At 34.9% G+C, this 23,390-nt stretch overlaps 12 protein-coding genes across 12 annotated transcripts; 2 read left to right on the plus strand and 10 right to left on the minus strand.

Moving 5' to 3' along the window:
• Nucleotides 1–798: 798 nt before the first annotated feature.
• SDS22 (type 1 protein phosphatase-activating protein) lies at nt 799–1,926 on the minus strand (the record flags this gene model as incomplete). The annotated part of the gene is made up of 1 exon (XM_015610787.1): nt 799–1,926. One exon carries the CDS (start codon nt 1,924–1,926, stop codon nt 799–801), a length of 1,128 nt encoding a protein of 375 aa, XP_015468409.1.
• Nucleotides 1,927–2,260: 334 nt separating this feature from the next.
• Nucleotides 2,261–2,608, minus strand: ACP12 (acyl carrier protein; the record flags this gene model as incomplete). The annotated part of the gene is made up of 1 exon (XM_015610788.1): nt 2,261–2,608. The coding sequence occupies one exon, from the start codon at nt 2,606–2,608 to the stop codon at nt 2,261–2,263; it is 348 nt and encodes a 115-aa protein (XP_015468410.1).
• Nucleotides 2,609–2,778: 170 nt separating this feature from the next.
• DCK1 (guanine nucleotide exchange factor DCK1) lies at nt 2,779–8,469 on the minus strand (the record flags this gene model as incomplete). The annotated part of the gene is made up of 1 exon (XM_015610789.1): nt 2,779–8,469. One exon carries the CDS (start codon nt 8,467–8,469, stop codon nt 2,779–2,781), a length of 5,691 nt encoding a protein of 1,896 aa, XP_015468411.1.
• Nucleotides 8,470–8,996: 527 nt separating this feature from the next.
• Nucleotides 8,997–11,540, minus strand: SSY1 (Ssy1p; the record flags this gene model as incomplete). The annotated part of the gene is made up of 1 exon (XM_015610790.1): nt 8,997–11,540. The coding sequence occupies one exon, from the start codon at nt 11,538–11,540 to the stop codon at nt 8,997–8,999; it is 2,544 nt and encodes an 847-aa protein (XP_015468412.1).
• Nucleotides 11,541–12,533: 993 nt separating this feature from the next.
• AC631_01961 (uncharacterized protein) lies at nt 12,534–14,336 on the plus strand (the record flags this gene model as incomplete). Its single annotated transcript, XM_015610791.1, has 1 exon — nt 12,534–14,336. One exon carries the CDS (start codon nt 12,534–12,536, stop codon nt 14,334–14,336), a length of 1,803 nt encoding a protein of 600 aa, XP_015468413.1.
• Nucleotides 14,337–14,601: 265 nt separating this feature from the next.
• Nucleotides 14,602–16,215, minus strand: GIT2 (Git2p; the record flags this gene model as incomplete). Its single annotated transcript, XM_015610792.1, has 1 exon — nt 14,602–16,215. The coding sequence occupies one exon, from the start codon at nt 16,213–16,215 to the stop codon at nt 14,602–14,604; it is 1,614 nt and encodes a 537-aa protein (XP_015468414.1).
• Nucleotides 16,216–16,987: 772 nt separating this feature from the next.
• URA4 (dihydroorotase) lies at nt 16,988–18,070 on the minus strand (the record flags this gene model as incomplete). Its single annotated transcript, XM_015610793.1, has 1 exon — nt 16,988–18,070. The coding sequence occupies one exon, from the start codon at nt 18,068–18,070 to the stop codon at nt 16,988–16,990; it is 1,083 nt and encodes a 360-aa protein (XP_015468415.1).
• Nucleotides 18,071–18,862: 792 nt separating this feature from the next.
• On the minus strand, nt 18,863–19,090 carry AC631_01964 (uncharacterized protein; the record flags this gene model as incomplete). Its single annotated transcript, XM_015610794.1, has 1 exon — nt 18,863–19,090. The coding sequence occupies one exon, from the start codon at nt 19,088–19,090 to the stop codon at nt 18,863–18,865; it is 228 nt and encodes a 75-aa protein (XP_015468416.1).
• Nucleotides 19,091–19,142: 52 nt separating this feature from the next.
• Nucleotides 19,143–20,153, minus strand: AC631_01965 (uncharacterized protein; the record flags this gene model as incomplete). The annotated part of the gene is made up of 1 exon (XM_015610795.1): nt 19,143–20,153. The coding sequence occupies one exon, from the start codon at nt 20,151–20,153 to the stop codon at nt 19,143–19,145; it is 1,011 nt and encodes a 336-aa protein (XP_015468417.1).
• Nucleotides 20,154–20,310: 157 nt separating this feature from the next.
• Nucleotides 20,311–20,742, plus strand: AC631_01966 (U4/U6-U5 snRNP complex subunit; the record flags this gene model as incomplete). Its single annotated transcript, XM_015610796.1, has 1 exon — nt 20,311–20,742. One exon carries the CDS (start codon nt 20,311–20,313, stop codon nt 20,740–20,742), a length of 432 nt encoding a protein of 143 aa, XP_015468418.1.
• Nucleotides 20,743–20,799: 57 nt separating this feature from the next.
• Nucleotides 20,800–21,429, minus strand: TFS1 (Tfs1p; the record flags this gene model as incomplete). Its single annotated transcript, XM_015610797.1, has 1 exon — nt 20,800–21,429. The coding sequence occupies one exon, from the start codon at nt 21,427–21,429 to the stop codon at nt 20,800–20,802; it is 630 nt and encodes a 209-aa protein (XP_015468419.1).
• A 465-nt stretch (nt 21,430–21,894) lies between these two features.
• Nucleotides 21,895–22,932, minus strand: HAP5 (Hap5p; the record flags this gene model as incomplete). Its single annotated transcript, XM_015610798.1, has 1 exon — nt 21,895–22,932. The coding sequence occupies one exon, from the start codon at nt 22,930–22,932 to the stop codon at nt 21,895–21,897; it is 1,038 nt and encodes a 345-aa protein (XP_015468420.1).
• Nucleotides 22,933–23,390: the final 458 nt, after the last annotated feature.

Below are 23,390 nucleotides of genomic sequence, written 5' to 3' on the forward strand. Positions count from 1 at the left end.
TTTTTATTTCCTTCTTGTCTTTAATTTCAATTCTGAAATACCATCACCATCGCTGTATTTGTCGCATTTCTTCACTTTACGTACAAGTTTCTACTGGTGTGGTACCAGCAGCATTACCTCGAGATATTGAACATGAGCTTTTCATCATGAGCAATAAATTTTAATTGTGAATAAAAATCAGAAGAAAAATTGGCATTTGTGAAGTTCTCAGCGCAGGTGATAATTAACCACTTGTATAGTTGATAAAGGTGAATATTATAAATAGTCCATATTGATGCAAAACCCACCCTATATGTTTAGTAAGGTTATCGGCTCTCAATGAGATGGAGTTAAAACTAAACTCCGTTGATCGACCGATAAACTTGTATATATATATATTGTTTACAGAAAGGTAAGACCTTGTGTTCGAGCTCTACTTATTATTATTCTTCCTGACTTTGAAATATTTTTGTCGTGATTGAAAAACAAATGGTCGAAAAAGCTATGTTTAAAACTGTTTGTTAAATGAAAGCATATCTTATATTCTTTAAAATTATTGTTTCCTATTAACATATTAATCTTAAGCTAAAGTTCAGTTCCATGAGTGTTCATAAGGTCACTTTAACATTAGGTATGGTTTGCTGTAAATGGCCTAAGTGAAACATCTAGAAATTTCGCGGAATCGATAGAACGACAGAGATGATCGATGGTATTACCAAAGCTACGAATTGTGCATAGTAATAAATTTCCAGAAATCCTACTTGACAAGTTCATTTATTTATCTATAATGTGATACAGGCGTAATTCATGAAATAACCGTTAGCCACGGATATAGGTGGCATCGATTTTAGCTAAGCTAGAGCCCAAATATAGCTTTATCTTTCTTCTATAAGCTGTTGGGTTTTGAGTTTGAACTAAATTGCCTTCAAAGTAGACAGTATCTAACTCAGGCAACTTACCTAATTCTCTGCCAATCTCTTCGAAACTGGATATTTTGTTATACGAACACCAAAAATCAGTTAATTTAGTTAAATGCTTCAAATTATCAAGGCTTGTAAGTCTATTCGATGTTACATCCAAAACCTGTAAATTAGTATTTTTATCCAAGTTTTCAATCTTAGAGATCCCATTATGAGATAGGTATAATTCTTCCAAATTGATCAAGTTCTCTAAACCTTCGATTTTAGTAATTCTGTTGGACTGTATTGAAAGGACTCTTAAATTTACCAAGTTCGTCATGTTTTCTAATTTTTCAATCTTATTCTTACCGAGCCATAATTGTTGTAAATTGACTAGTTTATCAAGTGTTTCACTTATTACTTCTATTTTATTTCCACCTAATTCCAAATTCTTTAAGTTTTGAAGAGTTTCCAAATTCTTGATCTCTTTGATCTTATTCTGGACAAAATACAAGTGTTCGAGCTTCGTCAAAGATTCTATATTCTTAATGTTTTTGATTTTATTGAATGAAAGATCAAGATTTGTCAAGTTTTTAAGCTTACTAATTTGGCTTGATATGTGATTGATTCTGTTGTCATAAAAGTCCAATTCTTGCATTGTTTCGCCTGGTAGATCCTTTACTTCGACGATTGAAGTGATTAAGTTCTGTCTCAAACATAAAGACTCTAATCTATGGAATCTCGACAAATTTAAGTCTTCTAATGATCCAATCTTCATATGAATTAGATCTAAATAATCAGTATCTGAATCATAGCCTTTCGTCAATTCGGAGTCGGCATCAATGTGTTGCGGATGTTCATCTGGTAAGACAGTACCAGGGTATTCCACTGGTAAAGGTTCATTCTTGTCACTCTCTTCATCTTCATCTTCATCTCCCTCATCTTCAGTATGAGAAAGTAAATTCTCCTGTTCTATAACTAATTCGGAATCTGCTACAGAATTATCTTTCACAGCGTTTGGATCACTCTCCGTTATCTTACTTGCCATCTTTAGCTCAATATTTGACGGTTAAAATATAATTAAATTGAAGTTGACTTATTGCTAAGTTAAAAAATCACACTCGTGATCAAAACGCTTATATGGATTAGTAAACCATCCAATAAGAATACAACGGTTTGCTATTACAGAGATGTCAGTCTACACTACAGCATTTTCAATACGTATCATGAACTCGATATCAACGTCTAAACTATAGTGAAAGGCATTACATTTATACGTATTCACCTTGGCAACTATTGAAATAAAACAATCAAGAAATAGTATATACAATGTTAAACATAATTGAAATATATTTCAAACAGCTATTCGTTCATCAAAACTCTTATAATTTTTGTTCTTCTTCATAGATGTAGTTGACGGCTTCACCAACAGTCTTGATGTCGTCGGAAATTTTGTCTGGAATTTCCAAGTCGAATTCTTCTTCTAAAGCAACCAAAGCTTCGACGGTATCTAAGGAATCTAATCCTAAGTCCTTTTGGAAAGAAGCTTCTAAGGAAAGCTTAGATTCTTGTAAAGCAGCAACGGTTTTTAAAGCTTCGAAAGCACGGGTGGTGACTTCCTCTTTTGTGATTGGGGCAACTGCGTAAAAACGAATTGGCTTAACGAAGTTGGAAGCTAATGGAGCTCTAGCAACTGGAGCACGGGCAGCACGGACAGCTAATCTAAACATCTTGTAATATAGTACGGTTGGTATAAATATAAGGTTACTTATTAAATTACTCTACTCTTAAGTTGAGATTCCTCCTGTGGAAGTGTGAAATTTTCCAATGCTTATGTAATAGGCAGTATGCAATACAAATTTTCAATTTAGTCTATAACTAGTATATATCATGCTATGTATTAATTCCTTCTGACTATGTTCCTCCAGTTAAGTGCTGTACGTTTACTTGAATTACTGAATGCACTAATGGAAGAACCATTGACAGTCGAGCCACTTGCGGAGACACTTGAACGACCTGATATACTCGGTGATGAGCCATTATCGGAAATAGCTTGTTTGGAAGGAGTAGCTACAAACCTACCGGACAAACCAGTACCCGAAAACGTAGAACCAGACATACCAGAGCCAGATGATACAGATGGCCTCTCTGCTGTATTTTGAGAAGCACCCGGAGATGTGTGTTGTGTGCTGCGATTGTAAACCGTGGAGTAGTCGGTTGAAATGTTTAGCTTCTTGATTTCCTCCGCAAAATTCTTCTTGTATAAATCAACTAAGGCTTCATGAGAGTCTTTCATATCAGGTGTAACTATTTTCGCATGCAAATGTAAACATCTGTTCAAAATCATGGTCAATTCATTAAATGCATCGCCTAATAATTTGCGAGATGCAAGGTGCTTGTCACCTCTGTATTCAGTATCATAGATAAAATTACGATATTGACCCACCCCACCGTTGACAGGAGAATCAACCGTACCAGAAAGAAGTCTAGACAAATCTCCTAACAAACCAGCATACTCAGTCTTTTCTTTAAACGCATTGGTAAGCATACTCTCTGAGTGAAGTAAATCATTGTTCTTGATTACGACTGTTCTAATAGCATTATCTAAAGGTGACAATTTAACGACCTTGGTTTTTTTGATGTCACTCCTCTTCATTAAAGTTGGGAAAGAAAGGAACGTCTCATACGTTGTTTCTTCGCTCCAAAAATCAAAAACAGATGTAGCACCAGGTAATTTCTTCATGGACGTAAAAAATCGTAAGTCCTTGTTCCTTGCATATTGCCTAGCACCAACAGATGCGTTAAGAAGCTTATCAGATATCTCGTTCACAGGCTCAACTGTACAGACATGCAAGTAACGGCCGGTTTGAGCTCTTTCCATCAATTTCTGTGCTTCTGTATCATCAGTGATGATTCTTGCACCAGGATACAACTTCAACAATCTTTCATGAATAGAAATGATGTGCTCAAATGGTAGACCCTCATATATTTGTATCTTTCCTCTAATGTTCTTTGGAAAACCAGCGCCAATAAAAGCCACTCTAAAGAAAGAGGGACTTAATTTGTCTGAAGTCTCTAGACCTAAATATAATTTTGCGAGTTTACCATGTACATTAGCAAAACTTTTCAAATCATACGTATGCAAATTATAAGTGTCCAATAATTCATTGTAGGTGTCAGTAGCTCTTTCTAAACTATTTCCCTTAATGTAGTTCTTGGCAATCATGTTAAATAATGTCTCTTTTCTTTCAAATGATGATTGTTGAGGGAATTTAGGCTTCAAACTTGCCGGGATAATTATCCGATCGTCCCAAGTATATGTCGAAGCTAACAATTCCAAACTTAGAGCTGCTTGAATATAGTCCTTTTTCTTGATGTTTTCTTCATACATAGTATTAATGAATGAATCAAACAATTCGGGTTTATTAGCATTTTTCAAGTAGGCTTTAATATTCAATTCATGAAATGATCTATCGTCATCAAATTCTGAGCCAGAAGGTACGCAATTGAATTCGTTCAATGCATTTAAAAACCCTTCTAATGTCTCTATAAAAGTATAGACAACGTTGAATGCTTCATCCTCAGCATCTAGTCTGATTGCCAGCTTTAATCCATCGATAAATTTTTGTTGTTCAATTGAGCTTGGTTTATAACCATTCCTATAAAAGATATCTTGTAAACCAATAAGACACGCCCTTTCAACATCAACAATTGAGTCCTTACCAATAAACTCAGATACCATAATCGACCATAATATTTTAACTGCTACTGCTTGGCATTCTGAATCCTTTTGTAAGGCAAACAACATTAAGTCTCGGACTATATCATATTCTGTATTTATGAATTTCAATTGGTAGCCACCAAATCGCTTAATATTGAACCTTACGTAGTCATCATCCTTGGAATTCCAAGCTAAAAGGTCCCATGACTCAATTAATATATGAGCGATTCTATCACGAATATTGCCGGTAATCTGATAACAAGCCTTTTTTGGACCGTCTGATAAGTATTCAATAGATACAGGTATAACAACAGCTAGCTTTAATAAGCATCTTAAATAATTACCCCAAAGGACCTTTTCGAATTTATCTTGATTGTCAATCTCAGGAATATAAAATGCGTGGAGTAATGGTTTTATGAGCTCCAAAGAAACTAAGCAACCTTCAACAAAAAGAGAGTTCAAAGATAACCATTTGCTTTCTGGTATAAATTTACCTTGTCTTATAAGATTTACAGCACTTATTAAATTGACCAAGTCTTTACTTCCAAATTCATCGGTTAGATATTTTGAAGAATCAAAGAAATCACCTTCAACTTCTGTATTGAGAATCTTTTGATAACCAGCCTCTTCAACAGATTCTTTTCCGATCTTTGCAATGAAGCAAAATACAACTGCCATTTCCACTAAAATCTCGACTAAAACTTCCTCGCCCACGACAGGATCAACAGATATTTCCCTAAATGGATATTCGGTCGGGAATAATGGACTGAATGTTTTTTTGGGCTTGAAACTTTCGTTACCTCTAGTAAACTTATTGTACCTAATAAAAACTCTTGAAATCGCTGGTAGAAATTTACTCAAAGAATAGCACAACGGCATTTCATCCAAATGCCCCTCCACGAAAACTGTTTTCCATAAAAGCGAACAAACGGCGTTCAATATACCACATGCGAGTCTTGAAGCTTCGATATCTATTGGACCTTGCAAAATCTCCATTGCCCATTCAACTGCCTTAGAGATCAAAATCTTACGCGAAGAAGCATCATTGACAACAAAAGTATTAAAAAGACGGTAAATTAATAATAATTTACTAAGAATAATTCTATGATCTTTTTCTGTAGTGACTGTTCGATCAGTCGAATATATATCCTTATCAATACCCAAACCTCTAATTCCAACTGAGTCAAGATAGTTAACGAAGAATTTCAAAGTTTCAACACCACCAATATGAAGATTACAAGAAAGCACGTCATCAAGGATTTCCAAAATTATAACCTGACTAGTAACAAATACTTCGGAGTCAATTGCAAGGAAATATGAACCTGACTTAGACATTCGAATCAAAGATTTGAAATATTCTCCTAAATTTGTAGCCCCATCCATTGAAATTACTGCGAATTTCATGAGTATGGGAGAGACTCTGCATAATGCTTCCGAATTCGAATCCCAAACTTTCTCTGCTTGAAACAATACAATAGATATGCATTCTAAAATATAGGCCCCAACTGGCGGCAAACGGATATGCTTTTCCATAAAAGGATCAAGCAAATATAAATATCGACTTTGTTTACCAAAGAGAACATCTAATAAGTGTACAATGGCAACAAAAGTTGACCATTTTAACCCGTCAGTAGAGTCAGATGGTTCTTGATTCATTGATATTTCAACAATAGAGAACAATTTAACTAATAACTCCTTGAAATATTTCACCAACTGATGTAATTCTAACTCAGTAAATGCCTTTAGCGAAGCGTTTAATTGCGAAAGACCTTCACTTCCTTTTTCAAAAAGCTTTTCATATTGAAATACGTTATCAATAGCTGGATTGGAGTTAAAAACTTTGCCAACATAATCCGTAGATACTTTTACACTTGCTATAGTTGATCCTTTAGTAACAGATTTAAGCTCAATGATGTGGCTCTTGCTATTAATTCCAACTAGTTCATTTTTTGACTTATAAATATGTCTCCCTTGAGCTGTTAAGTTTCCGTTAGAGTACAAAGAAAAGAGAATGAATTCATCCTCGGTAGAGTCATTAATTAACTCAACGCCATGGACTTTGATTATTTCACCTATCGATTCATTTGCACAAACTGTTATGAATTGCCACTTCTTTTGAAGGTTTTGATTAGAAGCCTTTGTGAAGGAAATCAAATCATTACTGGGAGAGCTGGCTTCGATTGTTAATAAATCTTCTTTGACACTATTGTCCAACAAAGTAACCTTTCCCATCCTCAAATAGAGACGTTCATATTTCTCTGATAAAGGATCAAAATAAATCGGGTTTATCCTAGGGATCAATTTCAGATTATTATCATCAGAATCGAGAATTGTCTTAATTTGATACTTGAAATCTTTTACTGAAACGGTCAATTTTTCTGCCCTAGGGTTAATAGCAATACCAGTTTTTGAGCCCTCAATTATTCTATCAACTACTTCACCAAAACCATTATTTACAATACTATCGAAACGATAGTCTTTCAGATCTCTATTATGATCCATGTAAGATCCAAAAAGTCTAATTTTAAATACTTGCTCGTTTAAAGACTTTGAAGCGTATTCTTTAGTAAAAAGTTTGCTAATGTCTGCAACACCTGCAGCAATACCCTTTTCGATACTTTTTACTTTTGATTTTTCTTTTCTATCTTTTAAACCTAATTCAATTTCCTCCGTTACTACTGCTACTAAATACACCTTACCAGAAGTAAGTTCATTTGAAGGTATATTCTTGAATAAAGCAGCTTGCACTTCTTCAGATTCAAGAAACGAATCCAGTGTATTAATTTTAACTGCAAAAGTTTCAGTTAGCCTTACACGATCATAACGAATATAAAAATGTACAACCATACCTAAGAAATCCGGTGGTTGATAAGTAGATGATCCTTGAAGAGATTTGAAGTCTATTAGCAAGTGCGAGACCGGCTTGGGAACAAGTCTCTTATTGGGCTGAGGAGTAAGGGAGTAACTGAGTTTATCGACATGTGCATCGATAGGAAAATGAGGGGATAATGAACATAGAACTTGATTTAATGCAATTCTAGGTGGTATAGCATTAGAATTTGACAACAAATTACCTGTTAATGCGTCTCTTGCTAAAATTGCCTTATATCCTGATGTATCTGCTTTTTCGTTACTCAGATCAAAAGATTGGCCGCCTAATCTTTCGTTGTGCGATGCTAACATCTTTGGAATCTTATTTAACAAAAGAATAGCTTTTGCTTTTGCTGCCTGTGATTCACTAGAGCTTAGAACATTTCCTAATAATTTAAGTCTAGTTTCATCCAAACTGTAATAAATCTGGCATAATTTATTGAATAATCTGAATTCCCCAATTGAATATAGAGCAAATATATGCGATGTTAATAATTGAAGGGCATATTTCATTTCTGCAATTAAATCATTATTCTCGTCAAAGGTTGTAATGGGAAGTGGTGGAATACGCGTTCTAAACGTTTTCCCATTATCATCAGGCTCACCTTCCGATGCTTGCTTATGTGCCAATTCGAAATCTTGGATAGTAGGAATTGTAGCCCCATTTCTGGACTTGTTTAGTTCATTTTCAACTGATGACGTAAATGGTACTTCCTCAACAATTTGGATATATTTCAACGGAAACACTACAACATCAATGTTTTGTCTTGGGATCTCATCAATATTAACGGATGTGATAGTAAAATCACTTGGAAATGGGTTACTAATTGTATGTCCCCTTGCCCATTTACCGTTATTTGTTGTCTCAAAAATGTAAACTTCGTCTCCAGGATATAAATTTTTCAAATTATCATTCTTTAAGTTAGGATGTTTTGCAAAAGGCAAGAATGCTTTAACGACTTTCCCTCGTAGAAAATATTTCGTTGGTTCCCAATTCATCTTCACTTGACCCTATCACCTTATAATCAGTAGCTTTCTTGAACTTTTTAATGCACAACTGATTAAACAAGCTCGCTTGAATTTTTTTTTGCAAAAATTTCATAATAAATCCAAATTAGGAATTATTTGATTTAGTACCTTTTTTTTTTTTTTCAATTTTCTTTGTCTCTAGGATATACCAACTTCAGAGATAGTAAAATAGGCATAAATTGACCATCGCGTAGATGAATACATGTCAGATGTAAGCAATTTAATGGGTCTATCTAACCTATAGTTCTTATGTTGTGTCGACGCCCTAATAGGTTACCATGCAGCATATGTAGGGGACATCATAGGAGCCAAGATAATGCAGCACATACATTAGGTCTTAGGTAGGTCTTAGGTAGGCAAATTTTCTTAGACATAAAGTAAATTAACTATATACTCTTGTTAGATCTTAGGTTATAGAATAAGCCTAATGAAATCAGTACTTCTATACACAATACCCATTAATTATACATAAATTCTGCTATATTACAATTAAACCTCTACGCCAAAAATGAGATAACTCTTTGCACCACTTCTTTAAAGCTTCGAAGATTGAAGTCTCTACCAGCATCCCAAACATACCTATCCATTTCACGTCTTCCCGAGTCATAATCTAGGGTTTCCAAACTTGGAGTCCTGGAACCTGTTACAAGCCTGTAACCAACATAAAGTAGAGCGAATACAATTAGAGAACCATAGCTCGAGAAAAAGAACAAGGTGTCCCATTCGCCATCTAAAAATACCACAAAACCCATAGCTAGTAGTATTATAGTGGAACCTATCAAGCCAAATATCGCACTATATGGTTGAAATGGGGACCTATAAGGATATGCTTTATCGTCTCTACTAATAATATCAGGCCTAAATTTTAACCCATAATAAAATCTAATATAGGACAAGCACATTGCAAACCAGGCAATGATACCTGAGGACGATATGATACTAGTTAGATCTTGAAAAACAATTGTAGCTTTCTCTGACACACAAAGATACGAAAAAAGTCCAAAAGATGCTGAAAATAGCACTGCATTATACGGAATTCCATAACTGTTACAATATGTTAAAACCCTCGGAGCTTTCTTTTGAAGAGCCAAAGAATAGACTGTTCTCGAACTAACATATAGTTGAGCATTACCACAAGTGACAGCAAAAAACGTCAAAAGCGCATTCGAGACCGAGCTAAATTTACAAAGATTTGCACTTTGTAACGCAACAATCCAAGGACTTTGAGATCCACTTCCGAACCCACCAAAAACTGTTGAGTCAGAATTGCAATTAAATCCACCCACATAGTCAATGGCGTACTCGGTATTCTCATGTTCATCTCCAGAAATACTTGTATTTCCCAGGATATACCTCAATAATCTTGGATCTCCGGCATAAATATTTAATGAAACCAAAAATATTGATAAGCAATAAATAATAAGGATTCTCCAAAATACTCTTCTTGTAGCAGAAGGCAACGCCTTTCTTGGGTTTTTTGCTTCGCATGCGGCAATGCAAACAATTTCGGTACCGCTATATGCATAAGCAGTAACTAATAATGCAGTAAGTAGTGATAAGAATCTTCCTTTATCCCCACCAATTCCAATACGTGAATTTGTAGCTCCATTGTCTTTCAAATTGAAAGAAGGTCGGAACAAGCCAAATATAATATTATGATCAAAATCTGATTTCAGGTATTGCCAATATTTAAAACCAAGGTTTTCGGATCCAAATCCACCTGTATTTAGTACAATCATTATAATTATCATAATCAACACACACACAATTTTAATAAAACTTGAAATATATTCAATTTCTCCAAATATCCTAACATCCACCAAGTTACTTATCACTATCAGACTTAAAAATAATGTCACAAACCCTGCTATAGATCCTTTATGATGAGTTATTTTCAAATCGGGATAATAGCTCAACATCAACACACTAGCAAGGATCTCCCCCGCCAAGCCAAATGCAAAACTTGCAAAATATAGCCAGCCCACAGCAAATCCAAAGGAATCATCCACAAACCTAGAACTAAGACCAGATACTCCATCTATTACTGAGACAAAAGTGACCATTTCGCAAAACGATACCATAGTAGCTAATACAATTAGACCACAGATTACAAATGCTAATAATGTTCCAAAGCCACCAGCTAGAACAAATGCTTTCCCACTATTCAATAATAATCCAACCCCAAGAGTCCCACCAAAAGAAATCATCTGCAAATGCCTGATTTTCAATTTCCGCTGAAGATAATTGGTCAGTTTCTTATTAGTAGGTGGCACAGTATCATTCTCATCAAATAATGATTCCGTGGAAGCCTGTTTCTTGGATTTTTTCTTATCAATACGGTACCACGGTATTCTTTGCTTCTTTTTGGATTTTACCCATGTCAAATCATCGCTTTTGTTATCATGATAAAAATTCTCCACTAAATCTTTCGATTTAACAACACTCAAAACATTATCTTTATGTTTCTCAACAACATGCTGGTGTATCAAATCGTTTATCTCCGTCTGCTTAACATACTTATTGTAGTCATCCATCAGGGATAAATCAAATACCGATGCGTCCTCCTCAAACTTTGCCCGATTCTTTTTTAATATTTCATACGTTTTCAAATATTGGAATCTATCATCCTTGGCCTGTTCTTCGGAAATCAGTATCTTATCAATAATTGAAGAGTCGAGTGAAATATCCTTCTTTGGCGATAGCGTACTCAATTCGATATCAGATGAAGTATCAAAGTGCAGTTCAAATAGGTTTCTCTCCAGCCCAGACTCCCCGGATCTAATTTTTTGTTTATTAAATATACTTCTAAACTGTCGTACTGAGCTGTGCTCGCTTATGTCTATGCTCTCTTCATCTGAATGAACAGTTCGATGGTTCACGTTCGAGTTGTTAATGCTGGGAAATAAATCATTATTTTTACGTGAATTGGTGATGCTGGGAAACAAATCATTATTCTTAGGCGAGCTATTAATACTGGGAAACAAATCATTATCATTATGGTCTGAATACGATGATTCCAGCTCAGACCCTTTATGGGCCATTTTTACTTTCGTTTTCGACTGGTATTCTCTTATTATGGGAAGTCCGAAGAAACTAGTTAATACCTGATTACAGTATAGCGAGATTAATCTACTTCTAAATATTGTTATATACAGGACGTCTAAACATCTTAGTCAAATACCTAAGCTAACATAGTCGCTAGTTTTCAACGTTATTATATACTGCTGGAACTCTATTGTCAACAATCTTTTAAATCACTATCATGTTCTCACGATAGAAACTTAAAAAGTTGCGTCAGAAGCCAAATTGTGCAATAGCAACGACACTGTGTTCAAAGGTGTAAGCAAGCTTATCAATCCTTCGAACGAATAATCCAAAAATAAAGGTAACATTTTATAAAAGTCATCAATGATGACGTTTCAGTTGTTACACTGAAAAGAACAGATACTACACTTGATCTAAGCCAAAAGGCAAAGAGATTTGGCGTGCAGAAAAAGGGAGCATAGGGGAATGGCCAGTATTTATACTATTTTTGCGGGCGGGTAACTTCTTCGCCAAAAAATATGTCGTGTGGCTCACGAACTGTATTTTTACTACGGCCTTCTGTAGAGTGAAACCTTATAATTGTCCGAGTACTCAGGGTATTGTTTACGATAATCCTATGGCGTAATGTTGTGGTTGTCGATGCTAGCAGAGCAGAAACCCTAGTTACCATGCACCTATAAGAAATTTTATACGAGTGGAATCTTCTGGAATTTTCTTAAGAAGACGATAGAACCGACGGAAAATGTCAGAAATTAGATAACTTGTTAGGCGACCGAAAATGGCAATTACACCCCCTGCGCCGCACATCTCATCTTTTGCAAAATTCTTTGGGGTCTGAAAATTTTTATGTATAAAAAAATTACAATATACCTCTTAATTAAGATAAAGGAATAATTATAATAGTAACATTAGAGTAAATAGTCTGCTGACATTGCAATAATTACAATCAGACTAAAAAAAATAGAAGAAACAGGAAAATTTATCACATAATGCCAGCCTACAGACCAAGTAATAGATATAATAGAAAGAACTATTTTACCTCTAAGCCAAAGGCAAATAGGGGAAAACAATATAGAAAGTATTATCATCAACAACCTTCCAAGGTAGTCTATGTTGAAGAACCAGATAGTGAACTTGAAAGTGAAGCAGAAAGTGAAGTGACTGACTACAGCGAAGAAGTTGAAGACAGTGACATAGAATCAGAAGTATACGAATTCGACTTGACTGAAAACCAACAACCTGAATTTGAATACTACGAAAGCAGTGATTACGACACTGATGATTACAACGATATCATAGATTTAAATGACGAGTTAGAAAATGCAGCTGTTGATAGATTAGATTCAAGAGGTAAAGTTTATGATTTAAATGATGAATTAGTAAGATACTACGACGATTCTGATTCTGATTCTGATTCTGATTCTGAATTGGATTCTGAATTAGAAGCCGAATTGGAATTATATGAGCCAGAAGACATATTGGATATTATTGACTTAAATGACCAATTACAAGCCGAAGCTTTGAAACAAATCACTGGTGGTGAATATGACGAAACTAATAGTTCTTCCGATATAAGCTCGTCTGAAAGTGATTCAGACGATGACTCGGATATTGATTCCGATGACAGCGATAGTGAAACTGATCTTGATATTGAGTATTCATCTGATGAAGAAGATTTGAGTGATCAATTACAGCTTGAAAATGTCAGACAAGTATTTGCTGATGATTTAGTCAGTGATGACGAAGTCTCAGTTCCATCAGAATCTGACTTAGAGTCAGAAACTGAATATATAGAAGTCGAATCTGACATGGACTCTGGCTCTGAAGATGAACAAGAATATGACATTTGTGATGAATGTAATGCTTTTGATGATGAATCCTCAGACTCGTCTGATGATGAAGGTATTACAATTTATAGACATAGATTTGACTTACCAGATAGTTACGGTAGTGACTACGAAGTTGAATCAGATTATTCTGATGAAGAAATCCCAGAACAACTTTTGTTACGTGCTGATGACTCTGATGACGAAATTGCTATGATCGACTTATCTGAAGATTTACAAAATAGTAAGGACTGTGAATTAGTGGATTTGGATGATCACACTTACAAATTAAATTTAAGATTTCCATCAATCGTGAAAGACGAATTGAAAATAGATTTTATCAAAAACAAAAACGAATTAGTTATCAGTGGTAGATTTAATTTTGATGCTGATAGCGACGATGAAGAACTTGAAGGAGAAATTGAAGAAGAAGCTCAAGATATCGAAGGTGAACAGGAAGAAAACAAGGAAGTTGACCATGCTGAGAGCCTGACATCATCCTCCTCATCATCAGACTCGTCATCATCGTCATCGTCATCGTCATCATCTGATTCTGAATCATCTGATTCTGAGTCATCAAGTTCTTCTGAATCTGATGATTCCGATTCTGAGTCTGATTCTGAGTCTGAATTTTCTAGTTCCTATTCCGAAGAAGTTCAAGAAGATACTGAATCTTTAATTCAAGATTTCGCTAATCACGAAATTAGATTTGAAAAGCATTTCCAGTTTGACAAAGTTATAAAATTCAACGAAATCAAAGCTAAATTTTTGAAAAACGGTGAATTAGAATTAATAATTCCTAACGAAAATCAAGAAAATATTCTTTCAATCGATGTTGAAAGCGAAGACGAAAGTGTCACTGATGAAATAATCGAAGATCAAAATCAAATTGAAGCTTCAAACGCTAACGTGGAACTCGGTGCAGAAAAGGATGAGCAATATGAAGATGCTTCAATGGAACAATAATCAACTTTGTTTACTTTACTGGCATAATAGTATATAGGATAGGATTAAAAAATTAATATATAGGTGTTAAAATTTTACAAATAGAATTATTTAATTGTGTAATCCGAAATTAAACTATTTTGAAAAAACTTGTTAGTTAATTGAAAAGTGATATTATTGCAAAAAATTCACTTTGAAATGAAAACTGAGAAATACAATGTAATGCTTAAATTGAACTGAACTCCAAATTTTAAAATGGACAAGGAATAAATGTTGCTTAAGAAAGTTAATCAAAGGATTCTACTTCTGAATTAACATTAATATCTTCAGTCTTCTTGTCCTTGGTGGTATCAAAGACCTCCTCAATGTTATTTTCGTTAGCAAATGTACCATCACCTATTTGGCTAACGTCGTAATTATTTTCCTTAAGATAGTTAATAAAATCATAGTCTTCTTGGTTGATTGCATTCTGCCCGACTGATGGGCAGAAAAATAAGGCTAAAACAGCTGAAAATATACATAATGCTGATGAAACGTAAAATGGTGCTTGGTTACCTCTATCTGTTTCTGAACCACCAGCGTTTTTGATGATAATAGGGAAGACGTAAGTACCAACAAATGCACCGATTTTTCCCATTGCTGCGGCAATGCCATAATACGTTCCACGGATGGAAGTGGCGCTTGTTTTAGAAGCAACTGCCCCAATATTATCACCCGGGCCTAATTCACCTAAAGTAGAAAATATACCATAAACGACAACAAACGCTCCAACATGCTCCTTCAACTTTGGATAGCAACCAGACATGATAAATCCTACAATTCCTTGTAAAAAGGTACCTAAGACGATACTAAATCTAGGACCAATGTAGTCAGAGCATAACGCTCCTAAGAATGCTCCAGGAATGTAAAACAAATTGAAGACAACATTCCATCCAAATGTTTGGTACAAATTTCCATCGGGAACAACGCGTTGAAGAATAATAGATGAATAAATACCAAAGGAGTAAGCAGAGAAATCATAGATAAACCAAATTAAAGAGACAACGGTTAATCTGAACCAATAAAATTTCAATATTAAGAGATAAGGAATTTTCTCTACTTTTTTCATACTCATTTTTTGAAATGAATCACTATCTTTCATCTTCAACCTCATGAAAAATAAGGAAATAGGTGGAATTGCACCTATACCCAAAGTCAATCTCCATACAGGTTCCAAGTTATGTTCCTTGAATATCCAAAGACAGACTAAAGGAACAAAAGCACTTACAACGAAACCTGTGTCTATCATAAAATTGGTAAACCAACAAAAATAACGATTTCTCTTACCTTCAGGTAACTGATTAGCAAACTCTGATGCAATAACCGATGCAGTAGGGTATTCGGCACCAATCCCAATACCCAAGAAGAAACGGAAAACAGTAAGTGCTGTGAATAACGAAGTAGGATCTCCATTTCTTTCCCACGTTCCCACAGTACACAATAATGTGAAAAAAATCAACATAATATTGGCACTGAGCATTCCACCTTTTCTAGCAATTTGGTCAGCAATATATCCAAAGACCAACTGCCCCACAACTGTACCTGCAAACGCAATCGAAGAAACGTTCGATATAGCATTAGATTTGGAATACGCATCTCCGTATATCATTGACAAACAGGTCGATACGGTCCCAATAGAGTTATTGACATAACCATCAGAAAATAAACCTGCTCCTGAGCAAAACGCAGGCCAGAGATTTTTCATTTGCACCTTATTTTTTTCCTTATCTTCTGCTTTAGACTCGGACGAAAGTTCAATATCCGGTCCACGTCTTCTACGAAGGGTCACTTCATCATTGAGGTGTCTTCTCCAGCTGAAGGCTAGCTCATTAAATGATTTTGGTAAATCTCTTGATGTCATTTTAGGATTGTTCTATTTTCTTGATAAGAAATAAAGCCGAGACTTAAACAATAGAAGATTTTAGCACTATTTTATTTACAAGATATAATAGCTTAAAGTATATATGACAAATTGTGTCAATTTATGTAGCCTGCAACGTGTGTTGGAAAATTTTTTCAAATGAAGGGTATGATAAGTGACGAATTTAAATAAGTACGAACGTGGTCTGGAGGGTAGCATATCTCTGTTTGTTGAGAGACCAATCAATTTGCATGTGCTTATTCCTATGCAAGCCGCACGTTCATATACGAAATTCCTTTATTATCCTTAGTTTAATTTGTTTTGTCATCTGCTTATTTCGCTTCTGGGCTACAAGCATACACAGATAAACGAAAGTTCATAAACTTTGACGTGGACTTTTTTGCCGAGTAAAAAGATTCGACAATGACAGCCCTGTAATCGAAGCCTTCAAACCTACATAAAAATATTATTAAGGTTTTTGAAAACTTCAAAAAAAAAAAATGCGGACTAATTGCAACAGGGATACTATACGCATTCTCTCTTACACTTTTTAGGGTAATATATAGATCTGCTAAAATATGTGAAGTGAGGAAACTATAACTAGGCGGTAACTACACAGTAAATGAATAAGTAAGACGTATATGGATTACGAGTTATTAATATGTAGGTAATTCAAATCGCAAACTATTAAATCCGGGTATTTGCATTATTCCGTACAGGCAAATTTATACAAATCGGCCACATGCACCGGGAATTGCCAAATATTAAAGGTTCATCTCCATTCAACGGACCATTTTAATTCTTCGCCTGCCTTGAAAGGAACAACAGTAATATCCTTGTTACCAAACATTTCTGGGACATTGTTTGTGTTCTTTACCAAGTAGCATTTGTCTTTACATTTAACATCGTTGTCGTTGATTCCGTAGAATGCTTTACCGTTGTCATTCACAAACTTTTTCAAGTTGGATAATCTATCCTGACTTTCAAAGACCTCTGCTAAGTAAGCAATAGCATGGGATTGAGTATAGACACCGGCACATACACCAACGTGTTTTGCCTTTGCGGATAAAGGATGAGGAGCAGAATCTGACCCGAAGAAAAAGTATGGCTTAGCAGAAGTTGCCGCTTTGACTAAGGCACGCTTGTCTAATGGCAATTTAGCTACTGGTTTACAAAAGTTGATAGGATTTCCAGCCCAATTATCGATTGTAAGCGACAAATGATGAGCGGTGATAGTGGCAGCGACCTTGACGTCGTCACCATCCTTGTGACCAGCATTAATTTTTTCAATCATGTCAATAGCATCCTTTGTAGTACAATGTTCTAAGATGATTTTCAAGTTTGGAAAGTCCTTATGCAATTTTTCTAAAGCTGGTAAAAACTTAGGTTCGGCATTCAAAACATGGATATCCTCTTCACCATCCTTTGAAGGTGGCTTTTCCCCGTGCAAGTTCAAAACAAGATTATTTTCTTCCAACGCTTTAAAAATAGGGTAAAATGGAGTAAAGTCGTTAGGATCTACACCAGCTGCAGAATTGGTAGTAACACCAGCTGGGTAGCACTTAACACCCTGGATGGCACCTAATTTGGCGGCCTCCAGTATCAATTCAGGAGTTAATTCCCTAGATAAATAAAATGACATCAAGAAAGTAGTCTTTGGTGACAACTCTTCCAAGTTTTTCTTGTATTCAACTACCCTATCAATAGTAGTAATTGGTGGAACTAAGTTTGGCATAACATATGCTATAGATATACCCCCCTCTCTAACGGTAGGTGTAATTAATTCCATCATCTTGCCATCACGCAAATGTACGTGCATATCAGCGGTGATACCTAATTCGATCTCTTGGGCCATCTTATCTGTTTTTAATTGTAGATCACTAAGTAAGAAATCTTCTATTCGTTATCAATAAATTTTTCACTACGAAAAAAAGAATCCCCCCCCCAGGTGTTGCTTATGTAATCGTGTTTGCAACCATAATTAGACCTAACCTATGTCTAGATGTCATCCAACGTAGCTAGTTAACGGTAGTTCAGATATGTGATGTAAGATTATTTTATCGTAAACAATTAGTGACAAGTTAGTTTTAAGTTTAATGGATTTCAGTTTTCCCGAACTAGAAACACATCTCGTTGTCTCGCCAAAAATGTAAGATTAAATCCCCAAAAGAGACTTGACAATACATTGAATATGGGACAACAAAATAATAAACGTTAGGTACCACTTAACTACTACTATATAATATACTATCATATCGTAGACCCTTAAACGGCCTAACGCAAAGTATTAATTAAAACACCTGAAAAACCATTGCAACAAGTCTAAACGGAAACGCACCGAAAAGCTTCAGGTTGAGATGACAATCAATATATAAAAAAAAGACATATATAAGTGAACAATATGACCTCTAATTTATAAATATGTTTATCAATTGATATTGAATCACCTTACAAAATGGCAACTCAAAATACTAATTCTACAGAGCAAAGACAAGACGAAACAAAAGATAATTATTCGTGGAGAGCTAGGAGTGGTGGGGTCCCACGCTTCTGTGTTATCGTTTGAACAGTTGGTTAATAATTAATGTGCTATAATTTCTTATATTGGGTTTATATGTTTTGTAGTTCCAATGTAATAATATCTAATTTAATTATATTTTGTAGCTGTTTCTTTCTTTTCGTATATATTTCTAGTTGAAAGAGTTTTGTTCTCGATAAAGACAGCAGAATCAATTATATCCTGTAGAAACCCGGATAGCATTTCTCTTATACTTTCAGTAAGCCTCAAAATACTATCTGGTGGAAATATGTCTTCGTCACATTCTCTTTCTTTTGGTGGGTAAAGCCAAAGTGAAATAATCGAGTATGCCGGCATATGTTTGTACGAAATAGCGCATACCGGTACTAAATTTAGTTAGTTCATTACTTCAAGAATAACTCAAAATAGAATACATACACTGAATATCTAGGGGGTTATATAAAGAATTATCCATGACTATAATGGATATTTCCTTAAACATAGGATATTCATACTCAATTGGAACACAAAATTCAACTGTTCCACTATCTATCAAATTTTCCGATTGTCTCCTTGGTGTGGTTCCAACTTTGGAAATATGGATTTTACAAGGGGTCTCTTGCATGATTCTTTTACAAACTTTTAAAGAAACCTTCCAATCAGATTTGGTTTCAATTATCCTATCCATATACATTTCTTTAGTGTTTTCTTCGCTTTTTCTTTCTAGCCATACAACCCAATCAAAATAAAACGCATAGTCGATAGCATTCTTCCTTATGTTACTTAGCTGAAACATAAATGCAGCACATTGGTTATGGTCGATTAGCCCTAATCGCGAGCAAGGCACACCATTCAAATTTATATATTTGTTATTATTCAGAGGTTTCGATATCAGTTTAACTTTTTCAAACACTCCACAGGTATCCTGTCTGGATATTTCTTGGTTTTCTTGAGAAGGGCATAGTTTCAAGAAATGATTGATATTGTCACGAATCTTGAGCGGAGTAATTGATTTGCCCAACGATCCTTGGGATTTACATCTTTCAACTCTCCTTGTCTGTGGCATTCTAATATCCAAGCTGATTTGTTCTTCGGAACTATCCTCTTCTTGTTTGTTATGAGCGCTCCCCGGCTTCAACAATCCCAAAATACTCAGTTTTTTCTTTATATTATTCAAGGATGCCTTATTAACGTAAGTGGTCAATTCTTCTATATCATTATGAACGTTTTTGGTGTCAATCCAACTTGTATCAATGTCTGCCTCTGGTACTGGACTACTCTGATCAAGTGGAATGATATCTTCATCTAGATCCGGAATCTGTATATCCTCATTATTACAGGACAAAATTTCTATACCTACATTGTGGTTTCCTTTGGTGAACCAACTACCTCTTCTTTTCAACTGAGTTGGACCTTCCATTGCTAAGTTATTCAATTTATAAAGTTGTTTGTGGATGGATGCAAACTGATTCCAAAAAAAAAGTTCAGTTGTTGCGTTCCCGCGCAATCGGCGATGAAGCGATTATTTAATGCTTATAATTATAAGATTTTATTCAGAATACAAGACAACAAATAGCATGGGTTCTGTATTTCTTCCACATTTGCATTCTGGATGGCATGTTGATCAAGCCATATTATCTGAAGATGAAAGATTGGTAATAGTAAGATTTGGTAGAGATTACGAAAAAGACTGTATGATAACTGATGAGGTCTTATTTGGAATTGCAGAAAAGGTAAAGAATTTTGCTACAATATACTTGTGTGATATTGATGAAGTTCCGGATTTCAATTCAATGTATGAACTATACGATCCGTGTACAATAATGTTTTTCTATAGAAATAAGCATATGATGTGTGATTTTGGTACCGGAAATAACAATAAGCTAAATTTTTTGGTATACGATAAGCAAGAAATGATTGATATAATAGAAACGATATATAGGGGAGCGAGAAAAGGAAAAGGTTTGGTAATAAGTCCTAAAGATTACAGTTCGAGTCGTAGACCATAATAATTCAAATTAGAATGTATAAAATAGTATGTAAGAAAATATTAAATTACATTATACTTACTCTTGAACATCGTTTTGTGCATAGAAGAAATTGACTCCTAATAACTTCAGTTCAGGTCCATTCTTCTTGACCCAGTCTCTAACACCCGAACTTGGAATACCAGTGCCCCAGTTAGGTCTATCTTTTGGTGTTTCAAACTTGGATACTGATGGGTCCTGTTTAAATAATAAAAATACATAACGATGTTTACCAGTCTTTGGAGGGGGAGCTGGACCTTGGTAAGACAAGATCTCCTTTCCCTTGGAGTAATCCAAAACAGTAGTTAAGGATTCTGATGCTTCAACGTCGTTACTGTTAGCATTCAATGGTAAATCAGTAACAATCCAATGAGCATACTCAGACCATTTATGATCTTTATTAGATGGTGCATCTGGATCGGTCAACACCAAAGTAAATTTGTCATCATTCGAGATTTCAAACTCATTCTCTTGTCCTGGGGAGTTAAGGGTAAACTGAATAACAGGCTTATGCTGGGTATTTTCCACCTTCAATGTATTTCCTAACGCAACATGATCTTGTTCATTGTACTCAATTGTCAACAATCCTTGAGTGTCAAACTTGTCAACCACATCAGGAATAATTTTATGTTTGGTATATGATTCGTCCAAAGATTGGGAAATTGTCATTAAATTCATGGCTTGACTATAGTTATTATGAATTGGTATTCTATTTCTGATGAATAAAGAATTTGTCCGAGGTATAATTCGAGATGAGTTTCTAATTATACACCTTGAGGTAGTAAACATTCTCTGAAATATATATGAATTTGTTATTATTCACTTATATATTGCCCTAGTATATAAAGAAACAATGTGAATCATTGCTTTTTTAGAGCAAATATACTATAGAAAAATATCCCTCGTTCTGGGGTAGCCGAACCAAATCCGAGTTACTCCGATCCAGCGTATTAATTCATCGATTATTAAAGTTCATTACATTATTGCTTAAGAATATATATATATATACTTTTATAAGGTAAATTCATAGAAATACGGATTTTCAATACATTATACAACGGAAACCACTGATGAGCCGCTTTAGAATTAAATACTTTTAGTTAATTTATAGATATTTTGTACTTTAAGTAAATATCATTCGTAAACTGGGAAGTTGAAATTCTGAAATTCACTTCGGTTGTTGATTTGTGGTGGTTGTGTAGTTCTTTCTGGATATTCTGGAATCTCAGAATAATTTTGTTCCAGTTTTATTTGCTGCGGTTGAGTTTGGAGATGTAACAGGTGGCCGGATTGTTCAACTTGTGGTTGATTTGGTTGTTGCTGTTGCTGCTGACTCTGTGCTTGATTTTGGGGTTGATGTTGCTGTTGATGTTGCTGTTGATGTTGCTGCTGTTGTAACATTTGTTGTTGGAGCATTTGTTGGTGGAGCAATTGGGGGTTATCTATTTGCCTGTCATCAGTTTTTATTTCTCGGTCTTCATTAATACTCCCAGTTATCTGAGATATATTTCTAGGCTGGTTTGTGGGTATGTGAGTCTGACTTGCAGGATTCGAATTTGTAGGAATATTAGCATAACTTCCAGATCGGGACAGGGATGAGTATGACTTTTTGGGCTTCTCTTCGTCTCTTGGAACAATATCAATCAAAAAATCAAACATATCACTCTTTGTTAAAGCAGCAGCTATATCTGACTTCTGTAATGTTCTTCTCTTGTTTTCTTCAGCGTGAATCCATGCTCTCATAGTTAATTCAGTTATAAAAACATCACACCCCTTAGCAAACAAAATTGGGGCTTCTGCACTTATCATACGAACATCTTCATCTGTTTTCATCACTTTCTTGATTCGAGCTAACGGCAACTGATGGTTCTTAAAATCATGCTCATCGTGTTCGATCGAATTAATGGTTTCCTGCCAATATTGCATCATCATATCTCTATAAACTCCCGTCAACCCCTGTCCAACATTATTGAAGGCACCTCCTGGCTGTTGCAGTTGTGCTGCTGCTGCTGCTTCTGCTGCTGCTTGTGCAGCTAACAACTCTTCTTCGTCAACTATATTCTGGGTGGGTGCAGGATGAGGTGGTGCCTGTTCCTCTTGTTCCTCTTGCTCTTGATGTTGTAAGCGATCTATGTCGGGCCCATTCAAATAATTTTCCTCGTACCTATCCATAATATCGTAATAATGTGACTAATTTAATGTGTTAAAGTTCGTATTAGAATAAAGTCTGTCGAATTTTTCAATCTTTCCTCGTTGTAAATTTTACAAATTAGCAGTCCTCAATAATAAATTAAAATCTTTAATATGTTTCAATATATCGATATCGCCTATATGTCTAAATTTATTGATATATTATGCCTCAAGCTTACTTTAATTAAATCTATAAAACGGTGACTCAAGATGTTTACTTGAATTAAAATTTTGAGTATAAAAATGCGAAACCGGATTATTCAGTCAATGAATGCAAAAATTACGAAAATGATATACGAACGATAGAACTAGCTTATTTGTTGTATTCTTCCTATTCCAAAAATATTCCAGCAAATATATGCCTTCATTTATCCTAGTGTAGGTAACATATATCTGTATTCTGTATAAATATAGTCAGTTCAAAATTATTAATAAATAAG

Source organism: Debaryomyces fabryi, assembly GCF_001447935.2.
Source record: "Debaryomyces fabryi strain CBS 789 chromosome Unknown contig00030, whole genome shotgun sequence".
Lineage (NCBI taxonomy): Eukaryota > Fungi > Ascomycota > Pichiomycetes > Serinales > Debaryomycetaceae > Debaryomyces > Debaryomyces fabryi.